At 38.2% G+C, this 24053-nt stretch overlaps 1 protein-coding gene across 4 annotated transcripts in view; it reads right to left on the bottom strand.

Annotated features, from left to right (window-relative positions):
• Positions 1 to 283: 283 nt before the first annotated feature.
• The window catches only part of TRMT11 (tRNA methyltransferase 11 homolog), a 62918-nt gene continuing 39148 nt past the window's right edge, over positions 284 to 24053 (bottom strand). For 3 of the 4 annotated variants that reach the window (XM_041744816.1, XM_041744817.1, XM_041744820.1), the window contains 2 exons: positions 20023 to 20143; positions 284 to 854 (listed from right to left, as the gene is read on the bottom strand). In XM_041744816.1, coding sequence (XP_041600750.1) covers positions 723 to 854; positions 20023 to 20143 — 253 coding nt within the window. In that variant the 3' untranslated portion in view covers positions 284 to 722. The other variant, XM_041744819.1, reaches the window with a different exon arrangement.

Genomic DNA, 24053 nt, shown 5'->3' with positions numbered 1-24053 from the left:
TGTTGTTGTTACTGCTTTTAATATCGGTTACTTTCTAAACCAAAACTTGTGGGTAGTTAACTGGACCAACAGTCAAGGTCTAGGAATGCAGGAGCAAGTCCAAGGTACAGACAGGCTTCAGATGTGGACAGGCCTCAAGGAGTTGGGGAGCTTTTCAGGTTGCCAGGTCCTAGCCTTTCTCCTCCTCACAATTATCACCGTCATTACATACTAGTCTGGAACTTAAAAATGAAAATTCATTTCCTTCATCACCTCCCCCTGAAAAGCACTGAATACAACACAGTTTTAGGAATCTTCAGTAAGCTTTATTAGTGGTACTGTACATCTGTTACAATCAGAAACCAAATTAAACGAACCTACCGAATGAGTAAATTCTTAACCAAGGTTAGTTAGTTGCTTAAAACATATTCGGCAGGTTATCTGTTTTAAAAAGTCAACAATATCAGTTCCCCTTGCAAATTAATTACAAAAAATATAACTGTTTTCAATTTCCATAATACTTGGAAGTGCAAATATAAATTAAATAAGTCTCAAAGACCACATACAACAAAACCATCTATAAACAAAGCTAAATGTAAAAGAATTATTCAATTTACTTTGTAGCTTTTATTTCACTATATAAAGTTATTTAAAACTATGTTTTCTGTATCATACATGGAAGTTCACATCCAGATGTCTTTTCCATTAAATCCACCCTTTTTCCACTGTCAAAATCTTAATTTTCACTCTTGGCTAGATTTCTCTTCCTTGGCAATTCTTTTAGTAACGCCACTGAAATACTTCTCACGGAAGGAATTATGACCTTGATATGGGAGAAAGTGATCACTTAATAGATGTGAATACTGGTCCCGGTCCTGGTTGGTTGGGAAACACAGAAAAGAAAGATGTTTGAGTTATTTCTTTAGTTAGCTAGAAACCAAGGCAGTCATTCAATTGAAGCAAAATCCCGCCCTCTGGTGCACATTTGTTTTTCTTTCTTATCTGAATCAGAACTACCCCATCACTCTATATCTGTATCATGCTTGAGTATCCAAAAGTGTTTTCATCTGCTTCACCTCATGTGATTCACACAAAAATCTTCTGCACAGAGAGAACAAACATTTCTGTTGGAAAAAAGAGATCAGAGAGGGCAAAGAGAATCACCCCAGGCAACCCAAGTTGAGACAATCACACGCATCTTCAGATTCACAGTTCAGCACAAACTGAAATCACCTGCAACAAGAATCATCACACAAGGGAGCTTCTACTCCAAAAAATGTAACGACAAGTGATTGCAGTTGTATGAGGTCATACAGAGATAAAACTGTGGAGGTATATCCGCATTCAATTCATGAAATAAACTATTCTTGGCAACTTGCAGTAACCACAGCAGACGAAGATAAAAGCTAAACAAGTGGTTTCCACAATTTTAGGCTTCAGAGACAGGGAAGGCCTAGGGCTCAGACTGATGTTTGGACACTGGAAATGTAAGTCTGGGGGGAGAATGTTCTATTTCAGCTAAGAAAATTGAGGGCTAACGAGCTTCTCATTCTCAATTTCACCAGCGGTCTCAAACTGTGATAAGAATCTAATCAGAAATAAAATCTCCCTTCCTATGTACTTCTGTGAATTCAGACTTCATTGCATGTAAATTGATGTGGTTTTGAGAAAAGAGGTGAAGACACAATTAGAAAATACAAAGCCTAATTTTTTATCACGGCTTCAGTATCAGAGTATCTACACATATATCTGGAATGCAATATCTTTAAAATATTTTTACATTTTTCCTTACTCCTGTATGAGATGAATATTTTGTCCTTTTCTTCATATCTGATAAAAGCACAGGTGTAGGCAAAATAAGATTATGCCAGCTGACTTATTTATTCAGAAACAATTTCACCACACAATTATTTTTTTAAAGAATCACGCAAAATCCAAATGATTAAACATGCCCAGATTTCCTGATTTGCTACAAGAAAAGAAAAAAATGTCTTCCCTGTGGCCCCCGCCTGCCATTCCATCCATGCAAGAGCCCGTGTTCCACTTCACTTATCCACACGATTCTACTTCCCACCCCTAGGGGTTTTTGTTGGTGCATCGCTCTTGCTCTCTTTGCTGTGAAGGCTTCATTGTCTTGTGAGTTTCTCTATTATCCTTGTCATGGTCTCGGGAAGAGGCAAGACAGCCGCGTTGTCAGCCCACCACGTGGACTGGAACCCCTTCCCATGCTCCTGCTGCCCGTGCTAGCTCTCCATGTGATGAGTACTTCAGCCAGCTCTGAAGGGAATTACTGAAAAGAAAAATACGACCCTAGAAGATTCTAAGGAGTAACAACATCCATTCCTCAGCACAAGCAGAAAAAAACTTCCACGCCTGAGGCACCTTAACTGCACGACCCAATAGCAGGTATAGGGCCACTGGTGCCAGCCAGTGTTCCAAGTACTTTAGATACACTGACTCAGTTGATCCTGACAATGACAGTGTAAGAACAGTACAGTAATTGTCTCCATTTTACAGATAAGGAAACTGAGGCACAGAAAGGTTAGCCAACTTGCCCGTTGCACAACTCTTGAGTAAAGAAGCCAAGATACAAATACATCTCCAGAGACCGAGATCTTAACCTTTATGCTGTACTGCTTCTTACCATCGTGCCATTAAAAAAATAAGCCAAAAATAAATTTAAAAAAATAAACCTGAGAATAAAGGTAGAGCATCAGATTTAAAAAAATATCACTTAAACTTTATGACACTAAGCATATCATACACTCCCGTAGATGCGTGAAAACATGTGAACGATTACTATATAATTTCCAAAAGGTAAAAGATACATCTTATCTGGTCAATCCTTAAAGAACACCAAATGAAAGGTGGCACTTACTAGGTATTTATTATGGGCCCCAGACTATACGGATGTTTTTTTTTTTTTTTTTTTTTTTTTTTTAATTTTATTTATTTATGATAGTCATACAGAGAGAAAGAGAGAGAGGCAGAGACACAGGCAGAAGGAGAAGCAGGCTCCATGCGCCGGGAGCCTGATGTGGGATTCGATCCCGGATCTCCAGGATCGCGCCCTGGGCCAAAGGCAGGCGCCAAACCGCTGCGCCACCCAGGGATCCCTATACGGATGTTTTATATAAACTCATCAGCTCTAAGCCATCGGCACACTACTGGCACTCCCTACGGATGAGGCCCCGGAGAACTAGCTGGTGAGTGGCAGTGCTAGGATTCAAACACAAACACAGGTCTACTCTCAACTGCAACGTACCGAGGTTTTCTCCCAAAAGAGCTAACTTCTCCCTCAACTCAGGAAGGAGTATCTCTGGGGATCCAGATGGTTAGCGAGGCTTTGACAGCTGAGCTGCCTCCCCACAAAGCAACACAACTAGATGAGAAGTACTACCAACTTAGTTCCGGCAACTATGAGGATTATTTCAGTGACACAGAGTTTTTATACCAGGAGGACATGCAGGGAGCCACAAGGATGCCTGAGGGATATCACAGTCCTGGAGTAGGGTCAACTTCAGGAGGGCACTGTTCCCGGGACAGCATTCCAACTTCCATCAAAGTCTGAGGGGGCCTCTGAAAGGAAGGGGTATGCCCTCCTCTACTCCCCGGGGTATCCTAACTGCTTCGAACCACGTGAGGTCTCCAGAAACCATGTCCACTTCCTGAGCTACCTGAGCTTCACCCTGGCAGACGTCACTACTTGGGGGTATGGGAAAGCTCAGTTCAGATGCCCACCTCTCTCCTCATAGCCCCGCGAGTCACTCTCCGCCTACTCGTGGAAATCAGAAGCCAGGGGCCGATACCCGGCGGTCACACCGAGTCAGACCTCGAACCTTCCACTCTGCACCCCCAGTGTCTCAAGGCCACTTCTCTTGGCCCACCACTCAGTACTGCAGTGTTAGCTCCCCGGCTCTCCTTGCCTTTTTCCCCCCTGAAAGGTCAGTGGCCCTGCCTTCAGCGACTCCCTCTCCAGCCTATTTTCCATATTGAGACCAAACTCAACCTGTTCAAACACGAATCTAATGTGCCGGCTTTCATGTCTGGCTAAAATCCAAATGGCTTCAGACTCTCCCCGACTCTGAGGCTTTCCCCTCCATGTCTGCGAGTCAGATTCACCTACACATCAGTCTCTGGATGTCCTCCCGGGTTCCTCCTCCACACAGGAGGAATCACAACACGGGTAGGTGATAAGGGCCTTCCCAGCTCTGCCTCCTGTCCTCAATTCTCTTCTTCTCGTGACTCCTCCAGGCTGGGCATGATCACCTCCATGTCAAAATGCAATGTGGACTACTTTAGGGAATGTTCTAGAGCTGCGGTGGTGAGGAGGAGAGGATAGAATCCAGCGTGCAGGCTTAGGGTAAGACGGCTGAGGACGGGCTGGAGACCGACTCAGGCTCAGCTGCTAGTGGGCCTAGACCACCTATGCTGCCAATTGCACAGCTCACCCGGTGAAGCCCAAGTAGGGAACAAAAGCTGGAGCACAGTGGGAGATAGGCTTCCTCACAGACCAAAGAGACAGCTGAACAAAATTGCTGGTCTTTGACCTAAAGGACATAAATAGGACAAACTGGTGATAAAAAGCAGAGAATATGACAATCAGAGTGAGAGACTGGAAATGAACAGCAGGAGCCTGGAAAACCCAAAAGTAATAACTAAAACCTATGGTAATTAATGGTTATCAAGAAAACACGAACTACTGGGGCCCCTGGGTGGCTCAGTCAGTTAAGCATCTGCCTTCAGCTCAGGTCATGATTCTGGGGTCCTGGGATTGAGTCCCGAGTCAGGGTCCCCGCTCAGTGGGGAGTGGGCTTCTCCCTCTCCTTCTGCCCCTCCTCCCCACCACCTGCTCATGTTCTCTTCATTGCTCGCTCCAATAAGTAAAATCTAAAAAAAAAAAGAGAGGAGACATAGAAAACATGTACTACCTTGTCATATTTGAGTAGTTTAGACCTCAAGACTTCCTCAGAATAGAGGAAAAGCAAAATAAGCCCCTACCAGCCTATGTTCAGTGTGGTAGAGGGACCCAGTGGCTACTGGAAAAAGTTAGGAAACGCTATAATCTTAGAGATGCAATCTCTGGGAAGAAAAAAATATCCTATTTTCTTTATCTCTCAGGGAGTACAGAATAATCAGTGTGAGGTGTATGTTTGGGTCCTGTGCTGGAATGCCTTCTTCTATAAGGCTGACTGTGAACTAAGACAGTTGTAACAAAAACTCCTGGAAAACCCAAAAGCTCCAAATCTCTTGTGCAGTCAGAGATCTGGCAAGAGCTACTCCACTACTTTGCAGAAGGTAAAGAGCGGAAGTCCTGCTCTAGCTCTCGGGTAAGGGAGACACTCTAAGGATGTCAGCTACTATTTTCATCTAAGCTGAAATCTCATGGTTCATATAACATGTTCCACGTGAAACATTCAATATTATCTACAGTCTACCACATATGATCACACATGTCATACGTGTAAATATCATACACCTATGAATGCACATTTAAAATATATCCCTTCCGTATGAAATCTATTTGCAACTATTCAGAATCTGTTACCTTGATGCTGAAGAAAATTGCAAACTTGATATGCTTTTTTTCTTTTTTTCTCTTTCATCCTATCTTTAGTTTATCAGGGCTCACACTTGAGACAGTGATATTCAACTCTACATATTTTTCATCACCTTTTCGTGACTCTTCTCTATTCACATTCCCTGCTCATCTGAACCAAGAATATCTGCAGATATTTTTTCCAACTCCGTATCTCAAAGGCCAAAGTGTTTACTTAAAAGGAGAAGAGTATCCTCAAGCAACACAACCCTTGGCGTCCCTCATACTCGTTTGCCTAGTGTTTGCTGGTTTCCCTAATACTTCCAAATCTGCCTATCGCTATCAATCATTATATCACCTATGCATCACAAAACCTGCATTCTGCCAATTTTTAGTAAGCAAGAAAATACTTCGTGGAAAATAAAAACACACAAGGAATTAGGAAATGCTTAGAGAGAAAACTATGGTAGTGAATGATTACAGATGATCTTTCCCAGATTTCATGACTACTAGTTAAATTTTGGAGCATGTCAGTAGTTGAGATAGGAATAAAATATTAAGATTATTAATTACACTATTTTTTAGATACTCACCATTTTAAGAATTTTATTACCGAAGTATAGTGCATATACAGTGTTATATTAATTTCAGATGTACAACATAGTGATTCAACAATCTCATACATTACTCAATGCTCCCCACAATAAGGGTCTGTCACCATCAGTCACCACACAATACAGCATTACTGACTATACTTTCTACGCTGTACCTATCTTCATTGCCATCATTTATTTATTTTGTAACTGGAAGTTTGTACCTCTTAATCTCCTTCACCTATTTTGCTCATCCCTCCTACCCACTTCCCCTATTAACCACCAGTTTGTTCTCTGTGTTTAAGAGTCTGTTTGTTCATTTGTTTTTTAGATTCCACAGCTAAGTGAAATCATATAGTGTTTGTCTTTCTCTGACTTATTTCACTTAGCATAATACCCTCTGGGTTCATCCTTTTTATGGCTGAGTAGTATTTCATTGTACATATACACCATATCTTTTTTATTCATTCATCTATTGACAGATTCCCAGGTTGCTTCCATGTCTTGGCTATTGAAAATAATGCTGCAATAAACAGAAGGGTGCATATATCTTTTCAAATTCATGTTTTATTCTCTTTGAGTAAATATCCAATAGTGGAATTACTGGATCATATGGTATTCCTATTTTTAATTTTGTGAGGAACCTCCATACCGTCATCCACAGTGGTTGCACCAATTTACATTCCCACCAACAGTGCATGAGGGTTCCTGTTTCTCCACATCCTTGCCAACACTTGCTATTTCTTGCCATTTTGATACTACCCATTCTGACTGGTGTGAAGTAACATCTCATTATGGTTTTGATTTGCATTTCCCTGATGATGAGTGATGTTGAGCATCTTCTCATGTGTCTGTTGGCCATTTGCATTGCATATCTTCTTTGGAAAAATGTCTATTCAGGTCCTCTGTCCATTTCTTAATTAGGTTGCTTTTTTTCTGGCATTGAGCTATAGAAGTTCTTTATATATTTTGGTTATTAATTCCTTATTGAACATACCACCATTTTTTATGCAAGTTTCTGCAAGAAAATCTGTACTAGTCTCAGATGGCTACATAATGGAATTATACTGCTTTCAAACCTATCACTTAACCTTGTAAGACAAACAGCATAAATATGACAAGAAATATACAGGTTCTGATTCAAGGAAGCAACTTATATTTACAACCATATGTTTTACAAAAGTCAATTATCTTCTGCATCTTTTCCTAACATATCATTATCTAAATTTTGCAGATATAGAAATGGACACTGAACGAGTTAAAATAATCTGCCACAGATCACACAGCCAATGAGTAGCATTTGCAGAACTACAGCCCAGATGAGACTTCAAGACCCATGCTTTTTCCATCACACTTCTTTTTTTAGTAGAAATTATATCGAAGCAATAGCTAAAGAGTTAACTTCCTACATGACAGATTAGTGGGTCACTCAAAATGGAGTTTGACAGTTAGAGGATATTCCTCACAAAATAGGAACATTACGGTAGCACATATTTCTGATCTAAGCTTTTAGACAGAACCCCCTTAACCACTGTCCCACCCAGCCAATTTCCTGTCCTATCAGTACTGCTAATTCTAAACATAAACCACTCGAGGAATTTTAACAGACTTGCCAAAAAAAAACCAAAGGAAGCCTTACAATCCATGGTGTACTTTTATGTGTACACTGCCCTCTGCTGACTGAAGTAGATAAAGCCTTCTCCGTAGGATTTGCTGATGTGAGTTGATGGTTTAAAGGACCGCGGACCACATATCTGACACCGTACCTCACCGTTTGTCAGTCCTGCTTGCTGTAAACATCTAATAACAGAGCACCAAAATGACCAGGATGGCCACTTTCCTTCAGGCAACATTAGCACCTATTCATGCCATTTCATTTTTTAAAGAATAATATGGAAATAAACAAATACATATCTACCTTGGTGACTCTAAAGTATTATCATTGGCATCCATGTCCAATCTAGAACTGCAAATTATTCTCTAATCAAAGAAAGAAAAAGGACATAAGCTGGATCTTGTTCAAGCTATTCCTCATTCAAGCTAATTATTTTTACAACTCTACAACAAAAAAGAGTAAGAAAAAGAATAAAAAAGACATTAAAAGGAAAGTACTCCAACCCCTTATAATTTAGTAATTTTTAACCTCCATGGGAATAAATTTTCAAGAAAAGAAACAAAACTGTATGTTTTGCAGTAACATTTTAAATGGATACTTTAAATGGAACTAATGATATCCCAAATTATACTGTGAGCATACATACATGTATGAGTGCTTCTCAAACTGAGCATCATAAACTGCTCAGACTTTAAAGGAACTATATAGATTCTTCACTGAGAACTCCACGTAGGTGAAACTATCCTCATTACTGCTTTCTCTCAGAAACTTGTCATTCTTTGTTATCTCCTCCTTAAACAGATGGAAGGTGTTACGATTTTCCACGATACGGTGATTCGGCTGCCTTTTTGGTTTGCTTCTCATGAGAAATGAGGCTGAGGTATCACGGGATTCAAATGTTTTTGTTTAACACTGATTTCTGAGGATTGATGTCAGGGTAATGACAAAATTCCGTGTACTTTCAAACAGAAAACTTGCAGCAAACCGTAACTATTTGTTCCTACTCTTCCTTCAAATAGATGGTTTAAATATTGTTGAATTTGATTGTTTTTATTCAAGGAGGACCCCAAATAATCCCTGAACAATTACTATTCATTCTGTAAGTATTTGTTGAGTTGAGCAAAACCGTCAAGATCTGTGAATTCACAGGGCTTATATGCTAGTGGAAGACAAGACATTAAAGAATATATACCCAAACATGTACTTATTAATTGTGATTAAACACTGGGAAGAAAGAGTTACCATAAGAAAATGAAACACTCGGCTAGACAGGGTGAAGAGTATGAACAAAAAGGCTTCCCTAAGAAGTAATATTTATCTGAGGGCTAAAAGAGGAATTAAACTCACAAAAAGAGAAGGGAAGAAAACACTGTAGGGAACACAACAAGAGAGGAAACACAACGTGAGAAGACTATAAGGCTAGACAGAGAGGATGACACTCCAGGAACCTCAGACAGGCCAGTGTGGCTACGACTTGGTAAACAAAAGCAAAGGTGACACACAATGAAATGGAAGACACAGGACAGAAGTAAACCAGGCTGGCCTTGAAGCTTATGTGAAGGAGCCTGCATTTCATTCAAAATTCCACAGAAAGTTGCTGATGAATTTTAAGCAGGAGAGCTTCACTCGGTACCTATAGTATTCTAGACTCAGATGTACTACCAATGTGCCATGAGACCACAGGCAAGAGCTCACCTACACACATTCTTAAAGACACTCTGGCTACTAGATAGGAAACACAATGGCAGGAGAAACTGCAGAAGCAGGGAAAGCAGCTGGGAGACTCCAACAGCAGTAGCCCAGGAAAGGAGCACTGCCCCACGTGCTCCAGGCAGAACAAGGAAAGGAGAAAAACATGTGCAAGAAAACCATCACCCACTCAGGTATCTCAAGCCAGATTTCTGGAAGTTACTTAACTCCTTCACCCTCAGCCCAGTTATCCAATCAGTCAAGTCCTGTCATGTCTACCTCTCCCAAAAACTCTCAATTCTATTAATTCCTCTACAACCTCCAATTCTACCTTTCTTAGTTTACAGCTTCATCATCTTTGCATGACCATGCCAGGAGCGTTCACATTCATATCACATGTCTTTCCACAACACAAACTGGCCTGCATAAAACACGAACTGTTGCCACTCTCCTAACTGATACCCCCTCATGGTTTGCCATCACCAAAAGGATAAACTTAAAGTTTTTTGGTATGTAAAGACCTTCAACCTAGGCATTTTTTGGTGTTCAGCTTCGATTCCAACCATTCCTCCCCCAAAATACTTAGCATTTCAGTGATGCTAAAATGTTTAGGGACCCATGAATGCTCCACAACCCCTTTCATGCCTCTTTTCCTTTGCTAAAATATTGGCTTCCTCTTGACCTTGACCACTATTTTCTCAGGTAGACACTCTTTGATGTTCACATAGCACCTTGCACAGATCACTACAGAACCAAACACGAGGCTGGACTGGTTTGGGTGACCATTTCTCTCACTCAGCAAGGTCTCTAAGGATAAAGACTATAACTTGGTCTGTTTAGCCTCAACACCTTACACAAATGGTCCCATAAACACATGCTGAGTGATGAAAGCCAGGGCTTTCTCCTCAGTGAACATGTAAACAAGTTAGGGAAAGAAAACATACAAAAATATCAGAAGTACATGAATGTAACAATCATTAAAAGATACAGTTTTAGGGGATCCCTGGGTGACTCAGCAGTTGAGCGTCTGCCTTCAGCTCAAGATGTGATCCTGGGGTCTTGGGATCAAGTCCCGCATCAGGCTCCCCACAGGGAACCTGCTTCTCCCTCTGCCTGGGTCTCTGCCTCTCTCTCTCTGCATTTCTCATGAATAAATAAATAAAATCTTAAAAACAAAAAAAGATACAGCTTTCTCAATTCTCATAGTGCCTTTTATAAAATTTCACCCGTCCTCAAGACCTTACATTAAAATGTTTATTCACTCCCAGTAAACATTTACAGCCTTCTTAACAGACTATAAGGGAGTCATCAGGTATGTTTCCTCAACTTCCTTGCCCCCTACCCCATCCACTTCTACAGACTGGATCCCCCCAACCCTAGCCTCTACTATAAACAAGCCTCCGCTTTACCTCTTATAACACCTCCATTCACATTCTGACTAAAGCCAAAGTTCTCTCTCACTGTGTCCTTTTACTACCAAAAGAGTTACTTTTATACAATTCCCCCAAAATATCTTTTCATCAATGTATAACATGTATACCTTTTATAACAATGCATAAAATTACCATTTAAAAATAAAGAGGTTTCCCCTAGGGAAGTGTCAGTTTGGGGATGAAGCTGTAGAAGTCTACAACCATTCATAAGTATTCCGAATGGCTTCTATTATAATTATATGTCAGGTTTAAGTTGTCCTTTTTTTCTTTTTTCTTTCTTTCTTCTTTCTTTCTTTCTTTCTTTCTTTCTTTCTTTCTTTCTTTCTTTCTTTCTTTTTCTTTCTTTCTTTCTTTCTTTCTTTCTTTCTTTCTTTCTTTCTTTCTTTTCTTTTCTTTTCTTTTCTTTTCTTTCTTTTTTTTACTTACTGACAGTTCCTGATAATGAGATAATGATTTCTTCTACTTCACTAGTATTAACCTGAAGTCATTTATATTCTCAGAGTGACAGTAGTTTATACAAAACAGCAGTTTCGTTGCAAACAACTGAGTACAAATGGCTTATGAAACTTATTCTGTGATAAGTGAAAACCAATGATGCTATCATCACAGCAAAAGTCACCAAACTAACAATGCTCATCTAACTTTATCAAGAAAGACTCACTTGTGTATTGTTGAAATGGATTAAAGCTATGATATACATTCTTACATAAGGTGAGAGGAAGAAGGCAAAGAGATGGAAGAGTAAAACAGTGGGTAGATTCTCCTTGTAATCAGTTGAGAATGAAATGAAAGGTAAATGACAGTGCTGAATATAAGGGGCCTCAGTTCAGCGTCAGGGTAATTACCCATGTCCGGCTTTTGTTTAAAAATCCTGCTCCCCTTATCAAACCTTCCCACTGTTCTACATCTGGTACTGGACAGTAGCTATAGAAACCACTTGTGCTAAAGTTATACAACTATAAACAGCACTAGGCCATTTCCAAACCAAGGACAAGCAGGTCAAAAGTCTGGCATCCAATACGCTGAAGAGAAACCTCTAGCATTATTCTTAATGGTAACAAGGTAAGGGTAGAAATCTTTATCCCTAAATTAGGTATTCGTATATAATCTGTACTTTTAAAAAAAATTTTTAAATATATTAAAATCTTCACTGAGTTTTGAAAATGAATAACATTTAGTGGTTCAACTTTGACATCAGGCACTCAGCACATAATTTCTAACTGTAAAAAGACCATCATGGATATTCATGCTATCATGACGATACAGAACTAGAAGTACTTCCTACATGCTCTCCACTAGAAATACATGAACTTCATAAAATTCAAAACTTAATCTCAAATATTAAAAGAATACAGGGCTAACACACCAGATAAAAATGTAATACAACTTATTAGTTAATATGTCCAAATATTTAATTAAAACTAAGTAAGTAGCAAAGGATGAATCTAACAGACCAAAATATGCACCAGCATACATATTCTTTTGCTTTAATTTGGAGACTATTCTTCTAGTTGACTTTTCTAAGCTGTCACAATCCATTAAAAGAAAAATTAACAAAAATACACATGGATTTCCATAAAGATCTGATACAAGCAAATTACTTTGTTTACAGATCAATTCAATAGCAACAATACTAGAAAGGAAAGCAAGAAAGTTATCACTATAACAGTCAGATTACTGGTTATACCTGCAGGAAGAAGTGTTTATGATCAGAAACAGCCACCAAAAGGGGTGCTTCTGAGGTACTGTAATCCTAACCTTGGTGGTGGTTACACAGATGTTCACTTCATAATTATTCATTAAACTATACACTTATGGGTTTTTAAAAAATTTTATTTATTTATTTATTTATTTATTTATTTATTTATTTAATTTCTGCCTGCCTGCCTGCCTGCCTGGGAGACATAGAAAGAGAGAGAAGCAGAGAGAGAGAGAGAGAGAAGCAGAGACACAGGCAGAAGGAGAAGCAGGCTTCATGCAAGGAGCCTGACATGGGACTCAATCCCGGGTCTCCAGGATCTCACCCTGGGCTGAAGGCGGCGCTAAACTGCTGAGCCACCAGGGCTGCCCTACACTTATGTTTTAGGCAGAAAAAATATATGCTTAAAAACTTCAGGGTTGTATTCTTGGTAGGTCATGGAGGGAGAAGACATATATTTTCATGTTTGGATTTGACAAGTACCAGAAAGATAATTCTAAGTTAACCAAATCATAAATAAAGAAAGAAAAAAAAAAACCAACAAGTAGGAAATCTGCCATTCAAGAATTTTAAAAGAAGCTCCAGAGGATCATGCAGACTCCATATTTAAACTTCCCATTTCCCTAAACCATTCATACTTTGCAACTCCCAGATCATACCTTGTATTTTGCAACTGACCTCTAAGATTCTATAATATGACATGAGTATATTAAAGACTGTTTTATTATCACAGCTCAAAAATACAATCATTATAGCTAGAGCATAATAACAGATGCTCTGTCACCTTCAGAGAACTGCATTTTTCCTGCAAATAAAAGAGATATGTACTAGAATCCAGGTATCTTAAATGATTACCTTCCTGGAGCAGGTAGGCGATAAACGCTTGCTTCTTCTTGGTTTACCAGAAACAATAATTTAAAACCATTATGAACAGTATTAACTTACAAAATACCCAGTTTGTTTGGCAAAATCGGTTAGTTGCAGATGTATAAAAGAAAAAGTCAGGGATCCCTGGGTGGCGCAGCGGTTTGGCGCCTGCCTTTGGCCCAGGGCGCGATCCTGGAGACCCGGGATCGAGTCCCACATCGGGCTCCCGGTGCATGGAGCCTGCTTCTCCCTCTGCCTGTGTCTCTGCCTCTCTCTCTCTTTCTCTGTGACTATAATACATAAATAATAAATAAAAATTAAAAAGAAAAAAAGAAAAAGTCAAATGATGACCCTTTAAGATGTAAATTCAAGGAAAAGTACCATTAACAGCTAAAGCAAGCCATTCAGGACAAGGTAACCTGAGATAAGTAGATAACACAGTTCTTAAAACTTAATTCAACATGATATGCTGCATCACTAGGCTTCTATCTACTCTTTCTACTCTTACAAGCCTTTTTCAAAGATCTCAGGTCAAAACATAATTTATAGATAATACAAATGGTTTCCTTCTGACTTACTACACAAGTAATTTTTTAAATGATTCTTTCTGGGTCTCTGTCTCTCATATATACACATTTTGATGGTAATGAATACCGAATACCGTACTCTATTAGGACCTCCATTAAAGCCCATATCTAATTACCATGTTCTTACTTAGTGTCACCCCAGTCTTATTTTTCTCACTGATAAAGTAGCATCTCCATGAAGTTGCATCTCCTGCCCACTAGGCATGTTATATGACTGAAATACTTCACACCTCATCTCTAATCTTTCATAGCTCTAATCAAAAGGAAAATATCCACTGTCCTGGCATGAGACAGGCAAAAAACAAAATATTTCAGAAAGAAAGGTCAGCCAGGGGAAACCACCTTTAATTCAAATAGTTGCCAAAACAAGTAGCAGCATTAATCCTGAGAAGAGATAAAACATAACAAAATAGGCACAAGCATTATGTCACCAAACCACCAGTTTATGATTAGCAACGCTACTATCATTCTACCATGTAAACTACTTATCACAAAGACTAATTTCTTCTACTTCAAGTCATCCATAAGTCATTTTCTCAAACAAGTGACCTTGGAGTCTCTTCTCTCCCTTCCTCATTTAAAACATGTTACAATGTTAATGGTTCTTTCTCCGCAGCCCGGGCGGCTCAGCGGTTTAGCGCTGCCTTCAGCCCAGGGCGTGATCCTGGAGACCAGGATCGAGTCCCACATTGGGCTCCCTGCGTGGAGCCTGCCTCTCTCTCTGTGTCTCTCATGAATAAATAAATAAAATCTTTAAAAAAAAATGGTTTTTTTCTCTCTCCACAGCTTCAAAATCTTTTGGTCCTTAAGTCAAATCCCTCAGCTTTGGTCACCTTCTATTCTGATTAATGAAGCATTCATCAGCTTCATATTAGTGGACTCTTTATTCAGTCCAAATTTTAAAAAATTAACATTAATTCTCATCACCTGCCACTATGACCTCCCAATATTCTCTATTTTAAATCATCTGAACCATATTGGCTGGCTGTAAAAAATAATTACAACTGACTTCATAACTTTAGTCTAAATTAGTGCCCATATAATACCAGAATTCAACTTACCTAGACTTCAGCACTTCTCAAATCACTCTAAGGTAGCATGTCAGATAAGCCACAAAACAAACAGCACATGATGGTAGTGTGCAATGGCAACCTAAGATACATTTTTTTTTTTTACACTTAAACATACTACAGAATCGCCTTTAAAAGCTGCATGAATGTTTAAAAAAAAAAAGACTTTAAGGAAATCTCAAAAATGACTACTTTGGGTACTCTTTTGTCCAAGTGCATGATTGGAAAAGGCGGACAGTACCGTTTTAGGTGATTTTCACCAAAGATGTAACTATTACACTCATATTCTGATATGTTCTGGACAACTCTGGAAATCAGCATTTTTTTCCCAACAAACTTCATATGAGAAAAATGTTTTATAAGAGTAACCACTGTGACCACAGCTATATATAGCAGCATCAACTACATGTTATATCAACAGGAAAAATGAATTCAAGTAAAACAAATCCCATTCTACCATGGCCCCATGAACAATGAGGAAAAATGATTTTTAAAAGAAACTAGAAATATGCCACTCAAGAATATCTGCCTTTTAACCTTGGCATATTCCAAAGGCAGAAACTGTCTTGGTAAAGAGGCAACATGATGCATTAAAAAAAGGTCAAAGAAAGAGTTTCAAGTACAAAGAAGAGTTTGGTCTCTACTCAGCTACTTCCTAGTCTCTAAAATTAGCAAAATAACACAACAAGATAGGCATGAAAGCTTTGTAACAATAAGCAGCATCAAAGCATTAATCATCATTCCCTTCTCTTTCACACTCTATCAATAGGGAATAATGGCCCCTCTTATAAGGCATTTTCATTAATAGGGGTAGCAAAAATTCTCTTCTTTACTACTAATGCTCAATAAGCAAGTCTAAAAACTAGAGCAATAGTAAAAAGACACAAAATTTTATAAAATACCTACATTCTTTAGACAGTTTTCCCATTTATAACTTAAGGTTACATTTTACATGGTGAGAGGGAGAACACTTTATAACAATGAATCAAGTGGGCCAAAAGTCATACTGAATTTAAACCTAACAAGTGACAAACCAAAAATGCAGAGAGATAGTACACCAGAGTGTAAAAATCTACAATTAATAGTCTTCCATTGCCAAAGTCAACAACGCTGAACAAGGCCGAGAGTAATTTGTTAGGGGCGTATGAGAACTGTTTGACAATTCTGTGTCATCACTTGCATTATAAAGGACTGAGATCTTGCTGCAATTATATACAGTCCTCTCCATACAAACAGAAGGTAGAAATGAGGTGATTAATTCAAAACCAAACATGATTAATTTAACATGACGAAGTATTTTCGGTTACAGTACACTGCATACTGGTTAAAACTCACTGATTAAATTTGAACTTATATAAAGTGAAGACTTTCAAAAAATTATTTGAGCACTAGAGTTTTTCCTTATTTTTAAATCAATTTGAAAAGGACCAAAGTAAAATAATAAAAACAAACAAGAATTAACATTCTCTTTATAGGTTTAAAAATATCAAAAAATAAAAATAAAATAAAAAATAAAATAAAAAATACCTAAGGTGTGTGCCCTTACTTAGCATTTTTATGCTATCCAAATATCTGCCTAGTGAAATATTATAAATATTATAAACCTGGAAAAAGTACCAGAAAAAAGATTTTTCTTAAATAAATTAAAGGAAAGCAAATGCAAAAATTGTTGACAACAGGTTTCAATTCTGCCATTAAGATAGAAATGACTACTTTAGTATGTGGCCCCGTTAATTACTGGAGTCCTTTCTCTATATTTTCTTCGAACATGACAACCATCATATGGTGCAAGTACTATTTATGGAGGCCACAAAATAAAGAATTCTGATGTCATTCATTTTACTAATATAAGACAACTACAAAATCTACAGGTACTATTCCTATTTTTTTACATGTATTACTCATGTGTCTGGCATATGTTATTACTAACTCAAATAATTACATTAAGTGCTGTGATTTCTAAGAGCTGCAGTGTTACTAAGTTAAATTATCAAATACTTTCTTCAAAATATTAAAAGACAAACATACATGAGAAGTAACTGACTGGAAGAGCATGAAAAAAGCATCTCTAACATGCAACAGAAGCCTCTTATTCACTGTGATAGATGTTGGTAATTTTTAGTGTTATGGACCGAATTGTGACTCCCCAAATATTCATATACTGAAGCCCTAAACCCCAGTATGACTGGACTTGGAGACTGAGCCTTAAAGGAGATAACTGAAGTTAAAATAGATAAGGGTGGGGCTCAAATCCAATAGGACTGATGTTTCCGTATGGAGAGAGAGAAACCAAGAGTATGTGCACACAGAGGACATAGCAAGAAGGTGGCTGTCTGCAATCCAGCAAGAGAGGTCTCACCAGAAACCACACCTGCTGGCACCCTGACCTTGGACTTCTAGCCTCATGAACTGTAAGAAAATAAACTTCTGTTATTTAAGCCACTCAGTCTACAGTATTCTGGTATAGCAGCTCAAACAGTCTAATATGAGTTAATTGAAAATGTCAGTAAAATCAGGAAAAAACATGAAAATGTTTTGTAAATATGCTGAACATCTTAAGTTAAAAAATTGTATATTCACTTATAATCTGTTGATATAGAATCAAGACCCACAAAGATTTCCAGCTTTGGCTTCTGTAAAATGATGCAAGAACTTAAAGACTCCTACAGAGCAACTGGGGTAGAGAAACTTAGATTGGGCTAACTTCTTGCCAATCTTTTATAGTCATCTCTCCCACCCCCAGTCCAAGAGTCTTCCTAGCAACTCAATTTAACCTATTTCTCTGAAATATTCCACTTAGCTTTTATAGAAATGACAACTTTATTCTCACACTCACATTTCACTGGTCAAGCTAGCACTTAGTTAGACTACATAATTACCATAACAAACATGGCTTAAACAGTTCCCACAACAAACACAAATGACTCGGCAAACAGGCAATTGAGCTGGTAGGTACAGAAGCCTCCAGACACAACAGAGATCAAGCAACTCTTCCAATCAGCTGGAAGTATATGTCATGTTACAGGCATAAATACTGGTGTTTTAGGACAAAAATGGCCAGTACTGGTTAATCAACTGAGTTTGAAATGGAGGTTAGTTAAAAGGACTTCTACTGTATATCCAAATAAACGTTGTCCATCCAAAAATGTCATTTCTGAAGGTTGTCATTGTGTCAAACAATTTGGAAACCCCTCTTTTATCATTTTAAATTTCTTAAATGTTTTAAATATTTAATGGTAGATCATCATCCTTGGAACAGGTTGTGATTTCCAAGGAACAATTAAATGACCAGTGTGCTAAAATGTGAGCACCAAAGTCCAGTAACACAATTTGAAGAAAAGCAAGATGTCACTATACAGCAAAATAACTGTTTATTATTAATACATTTCTTTAAATGTAAATCTAAAAGTTTCAAAATACTGAATAATTAAGACATAAATATAACGAGTACAAAATGCCACCCCATGGATATCATTTGAATATAAACTTGTTTTAAAAGTGACAACCAGGGATCCCTGGGTGGCGCAGCGGTTTGGCGCCTGCCTTTGGCCCAGGGTGCGATCCTGGAGACCCGGGATCGAATCCCACGTCAGGCTCCCGGTGCATGGAGCCTGCTTCTCCCTCTACCTATGTCTCTGCCTCTCTCTCTCTCTCTCTCTGTATGACTCTCATAAATAAATAATAAAAAAAAAAAATAAAAATAAAAAATAAATAAATAAATAAATAAAAGTGACAACCAGACACTTATGTTAATTATATCACCTACACCTGTATATAAATACATAAATACATATACAACCACCCCTGAGTGAACATGATTCAACTATTTATATAGATAAATGGCTTAAGCTTTCTGAAATGCCCTGATATTGGAGCCTGATTACCAAAGAAAGTTTACATCATATTGAATCTTACTCAGTAAATAGATGAGCCATTAAGCTTTGGGCATAAAGAAGTGACATAATGAATGCAGTGCTTTAGGAAGAGTCATTTAACAATTAAGAACTAGAGATGTGAAAAATGGAAAAGAGATCATTGACAAGGAGACGATCAGCACAAACCAGGTATGTGGTAATAAGGGTCTACGTTACAGACAGACAGCAAATGAAAATTAAAAGCACAAAAGAAAACAAGAATTATATAATACTATATTCAAAAAGCACCGTATGAATATTAGTTTTCATTACTGTGAAAGAATCCATAAGCTGTGAATTAGATGAAAAAAAACCATACATGGAGATAAATATCACAAAATCTTCAGGCAGTAACACTGTTCTTTTCTGCGTACTCTACAGATCAAAAACAAAGATGGGGCTCGCTCAAGTTTAGTGAACTTGGGAAAGCTGCGGTTGTCAGTCCATGTTAGTACAGCCCAGGGAGCATTCTGTAGATTTAATTAAGCTCCATTACGAGGCATTATTCATATCAATTCTGACCTGGATATGAAATAACCAATGTTTTGTTCTTCTCAAGAATTGTGTGTGTGTGTGAGGGAGAGAGAGAAAGAGCGAGCGAGTGAGCACGAGTGCTAGGCCCTAAGATGACGGCCAATTACTTTCTCCATTATATAAAGTGATATTTTTCTCTTGAGAATAGTATGCAGTCAAGTAGGTTTTGCTTTTGGAGAAAAAAATAGTCTCTAGTAGACTGCTCATTAGACAACAGTTGTTTAAGTGTGAGTGTGTGTCTGTGTTTTTTAACTGTGTTCATAGCAAAGATGAGAAGTGAAGGTGAGCTTCTATTTCTATGCTGCTACCCAATTTCTGTATCCAACTCCTACCCTCTGAATCCCACCAAATCCCACAAACCTCTTGAACTTCTGCCTCTTCCTGAATTCGACAGCTTTTTAAAAATCAAGGACTTAGCAATTCCAGACTCCATTATAGGAAAACTACAAAAATCTCCTTTGGATTCTTCCAGAATTTACCCCAAAGATACTAGGATAATTTACCTCAAATTTCTTCACCTTTTCCATTGTTATCAAGCGCCTTGATGTGTGACTGGAAAGCTTCTGCTCACAGTTGCTAATAAGTTTCAGGCAAGGGTGCCAGGGTACCATCTCTTCAGTATATCTGAAGAAAGAACAGCTGACTTTTAGGAGCACTCACATGCACACCCCACACTGGATCGTCACAGGGTTATCCAATGCTGTATGGACGTCCCCCCATTTTATTTCACATAGACTAACTGTCCCTTTAACCTATGAATAATCTGTATTTTTAAAAAGCAACGTATTTTAACATTACCACATCTGAAAAAAGTAGTTTATTTTTTTTAAAGATTTTATTTATTTATTCATGATAGACAGAGAGAGAGACAGAGACAGAGACACAGGCAGAGGGAGAAGCAGGCTCCATGCCGGGAGCCCGATGCAGGACTCAATCCCGGGTCTCCAGGATCACGCCCCGGGCCAAAGGCAGGCACCGAACCGCTGAGCCACCCAGGGATCCCCTGAAAAAAGTAGTTTAAATCATTTTCCCTGTAGAATGAGTATGAGAGAAAATGCAAGTATGCTCTACGGAAGAATACCAAGCATTTAAATCACAAAAATACAAGACAATGTCCACGCTAAAGGATTTCACAAGAGCATATAGGACAGAAATATATTCCACAACTCCTTGACATTCATGAGGGACTGATTCATTTGGAGACTTTTATTAATTCCCAAAGAATAATGTCCAATCGGCATATACTTTCCCTATAAAATGAAGTGTCCCTGCAAAATTTTAATGGCACCTTGAAACCGCTATTAACTTTGTAAATACAAGATCAAAGTTATGTATAAGATTATTCAAATAGGCTACCAATAAAATAAACACTACATGGTCACCTTAACCATGAAATAAAATCAAATCCACGATAATGAACAGTGGTGACTGCTGCTATGCAACTCATGTGCTACGTGAATGGAGAGGAGGACACCTGGAAAGCAGGACAGTCAGACTGCCATAGTTCAGAACAGGTTGTTGGCATCATTCTTTGCAGAAGAAACAGGTGACAGATGAGGAGGAAACAACTATGGAGCAGAATGCTGAAGAACAGCAGTGGACAGGGGCTCCCTAGGTATGGGTACCATTAAGGACATTGTAAATTGCCATTTTTTATCTTTTCCTTTGGAAATCTTGATACCTTTCTACGTAGTCTCTGCAAACATTTATTGTATGGGAAATTTTAAAGCTCTGGTCCAAAATGGAAAAGGTGCCAATTAGCATCCTGTAAAGGACCACCAGTCTCAGCTAGCCCGTTCCAATGCATCAACATTGTCTTCACTACCGCTCTTTGACTGACTTCTCTAGCCCCTCTGACCTTCAGTGAGCTCTCCCTCATTACCTCAACCACATGCTTGAAACCTTCATCACCCACTTATCAAGCAGCATTCATAATGCACTTCACTGTATTATCAGTGGAAAGAATTCTCTTGAAGTCATTCTCTGCATCCTTCCTTAGGGCTTTCCAGTAAGTAATGACCAGTTCAGTTTTTGTCTGATCTAACATTTTTCTAATGTTCCCTTGATAGCCAGAAATGTATTTCTCATAACATTAGTTGACATCAAATCTGGAGTCTTCACATGAAGCAATACATTCTACACCATGATTAATAGGAGAAGATATAGCCTTGACCTTAAGCTAGAAAAAGCAGGGTTTACAGATGTCTGAAACAGCAGTAGTCAAACTCAGTTATGTTCCCTTTTCTAGAGGGAAAAAAAAATCTTCTTTCCTGGCAGAGTTGACTTAAAGTACTCTTATTAAAAGTGACTTAAAGATATAGAAAGCCTAAGTGTGATATAAAGTCCATACGCTTATATCCCTTATAACTATAAAACCAAAACAAATTTAAAATCAAATCTAAAAGTACAAAACCAATGTAAGTTTAACTGATACTGATGACACAAATGATGCTAAGCTGTTGAAACTGAGTCACCAGGCATTTTGCTTAAAAGCAGAAAAACAATGGTGTCTTAGATTATCTTTTCAGCTTGATCTTTGAGTTTAAGAATGAAAGAAAAAAAAAAGAATGAAAGAACATCATTTGGGTCATCATTATCATCAACAAGCTTGTTTATAACCACTACCCTATTATACTAAAACCAATCAATTTAGCATAATTCTTACCATACTAAGAATTTAAAAATATCAGGTAACAAAAAATTCTTTACTCTATATTATCCTAACATATTTCATACCCAACATACTGCAATGAACTGTGCAAACTGTTAAGTAGGAACCATAAACCTGTACTATGCCTGAGCCATTATGATAGTAAGGTATGCTATCTTCATTTCATTTTTATTACTATAGCCCTACAATCCAAACATCTATTTAAAACCTGAATCAGCCACAATAGGCAAGTCCAGAGAGACAGATAAGTGGCTGCCAGGGGCAGAAGTGGTAGTGATTGCTTATGTGTACGGGGTTTCTTTTGGGGTGACAAAAATGTTCCAGAATTAGAAAGTGGTGATGGTTGCACAACTTTGTGGATGTAACAAGGGTGACTTTCATGATATACGATTATATTTTTTAAAAGTAAAACTGTGCACATAGGCCCCTAGTTTTTCCATGAATCAATTTTGACACTTATTTTCCTATGAATCTTACACCTCAAACTATTTCCAAATGTCATTAGAATTTCACCTCCCATTTGAGAAAGACATTTTTGCCTGATTAGAGCACTCACTAAAAACAGTTCAAGGGATCACTTTTTCTTGGTTCCTAATTAAGAGATGAAAAACATGTTCACTGCTCTGAGCCACTCCAAAATTCATTTTACTAAAGTTTATTCCCAATGTAAATCAAACTATCATGCTATATAGGCCTTAAATTCATACAGTGATGTATGTCAATTATTTCCTGATAAAACTGGAAAAAATGTATCCCCCAAATCCTATACTGGGACATGTTTCTTTTTAAGATTTTATTTATTTATTCATGAGAGACACATAGAGAGAGGCAGAGACATAAGCAGAGGGAGAAGCAGGCTCCCTGAGAGAGGCCTGATGTGGGTGGGACTCGATCCCAGGATCCTGGGATCATGACCTGAGCCAAAGGCAGATGCTCAACCACTGGAGCCATCCAGGTGCCCCCTGGGACATACTTTATTAAAGCTTCTTTGTCAGCATTTCTATCACAAGCAGAGCAGTGAGATTTTCTATTAAAGGACATCTTTCACAAAGAAATGCAGTTTCTGGGCAGCCTGGGTGGCTCAGCAGTTTAGCACCGCCTTTAGCCCAGGGCATGATCCTGGAGACCTGGGATCGAGTCCCACGTCGAACTCCCTGCGTGGAGCCTGCTTCTCCCTCTGCCTGTGTCTCTCATGAATAAATAAAATCTTAAAAAAAAAAAAAAAAAAAAAAAAAAAGAAATGCAGTTTCTAATCACCTCAAGAGAGTTCTCTGTTTATAATGCCAATTAGAAAACAATATTATATGGCCACATAAAGCAGACAGCTGCACTCACTGCACTCAGTAGCTTAGCAATTCCTGTAACATCAAACACATGGGAGTTGAATTTATGCCATCCAAATGAGTATCACACAGATCCTCAGGGTCACTTGCAAGAAGCTGAAACTGAATAATAAACCCATAAATACCAACAGTTTACAGTAATTCTATGCTGTCAGTCTCTATGAATGAGAAGAATAAACTACTGTGAGAGAGCACAGATGAAAGAGTAATTCTGCTGAGAAGGGTTGGAAAAGTATCACAGAGGCAGTGACAGTTAAGTTAGGTCTTGAAAGATAACTAGAATTTTATCAGCTGAGGAATGAAGAAATGTTTTATCAAGCAATGGGGACAGAATAAACAAAGGTGAAAAGATAAAAAGTGTACAAAGCAAAAAATTTTGATGCTGACAAAAAAACCCAATATACTAACATGGGGTAAATCTATACTCGAGAAAATATGGCAAGTTTGTTGAGTAGCAATTTCTTCACTGCAATTTAAATTGCCAAATAGAAAATCCTTTTTCTATTTGAAGCTCTGACAA

This window comes from Vulpes lagopus, chromosome 2, assembly GCF_018345385.1.
Source record: "Vulpes lagopus strain Blue_001 chromosome 2, ASM1834538v1, whole genome shotgun sequence".
NCBI classification, from domain to species: Eukaryota; Metazoa; Chordata; class Mammalia; order Carnivora; family Canidae; genus Vulpes; species Vulpes lagopus.
Note: the sequence above shows the minus strand (reverse complement) of the source record. Positions and strands in the feature narration are given on the sequence as shown.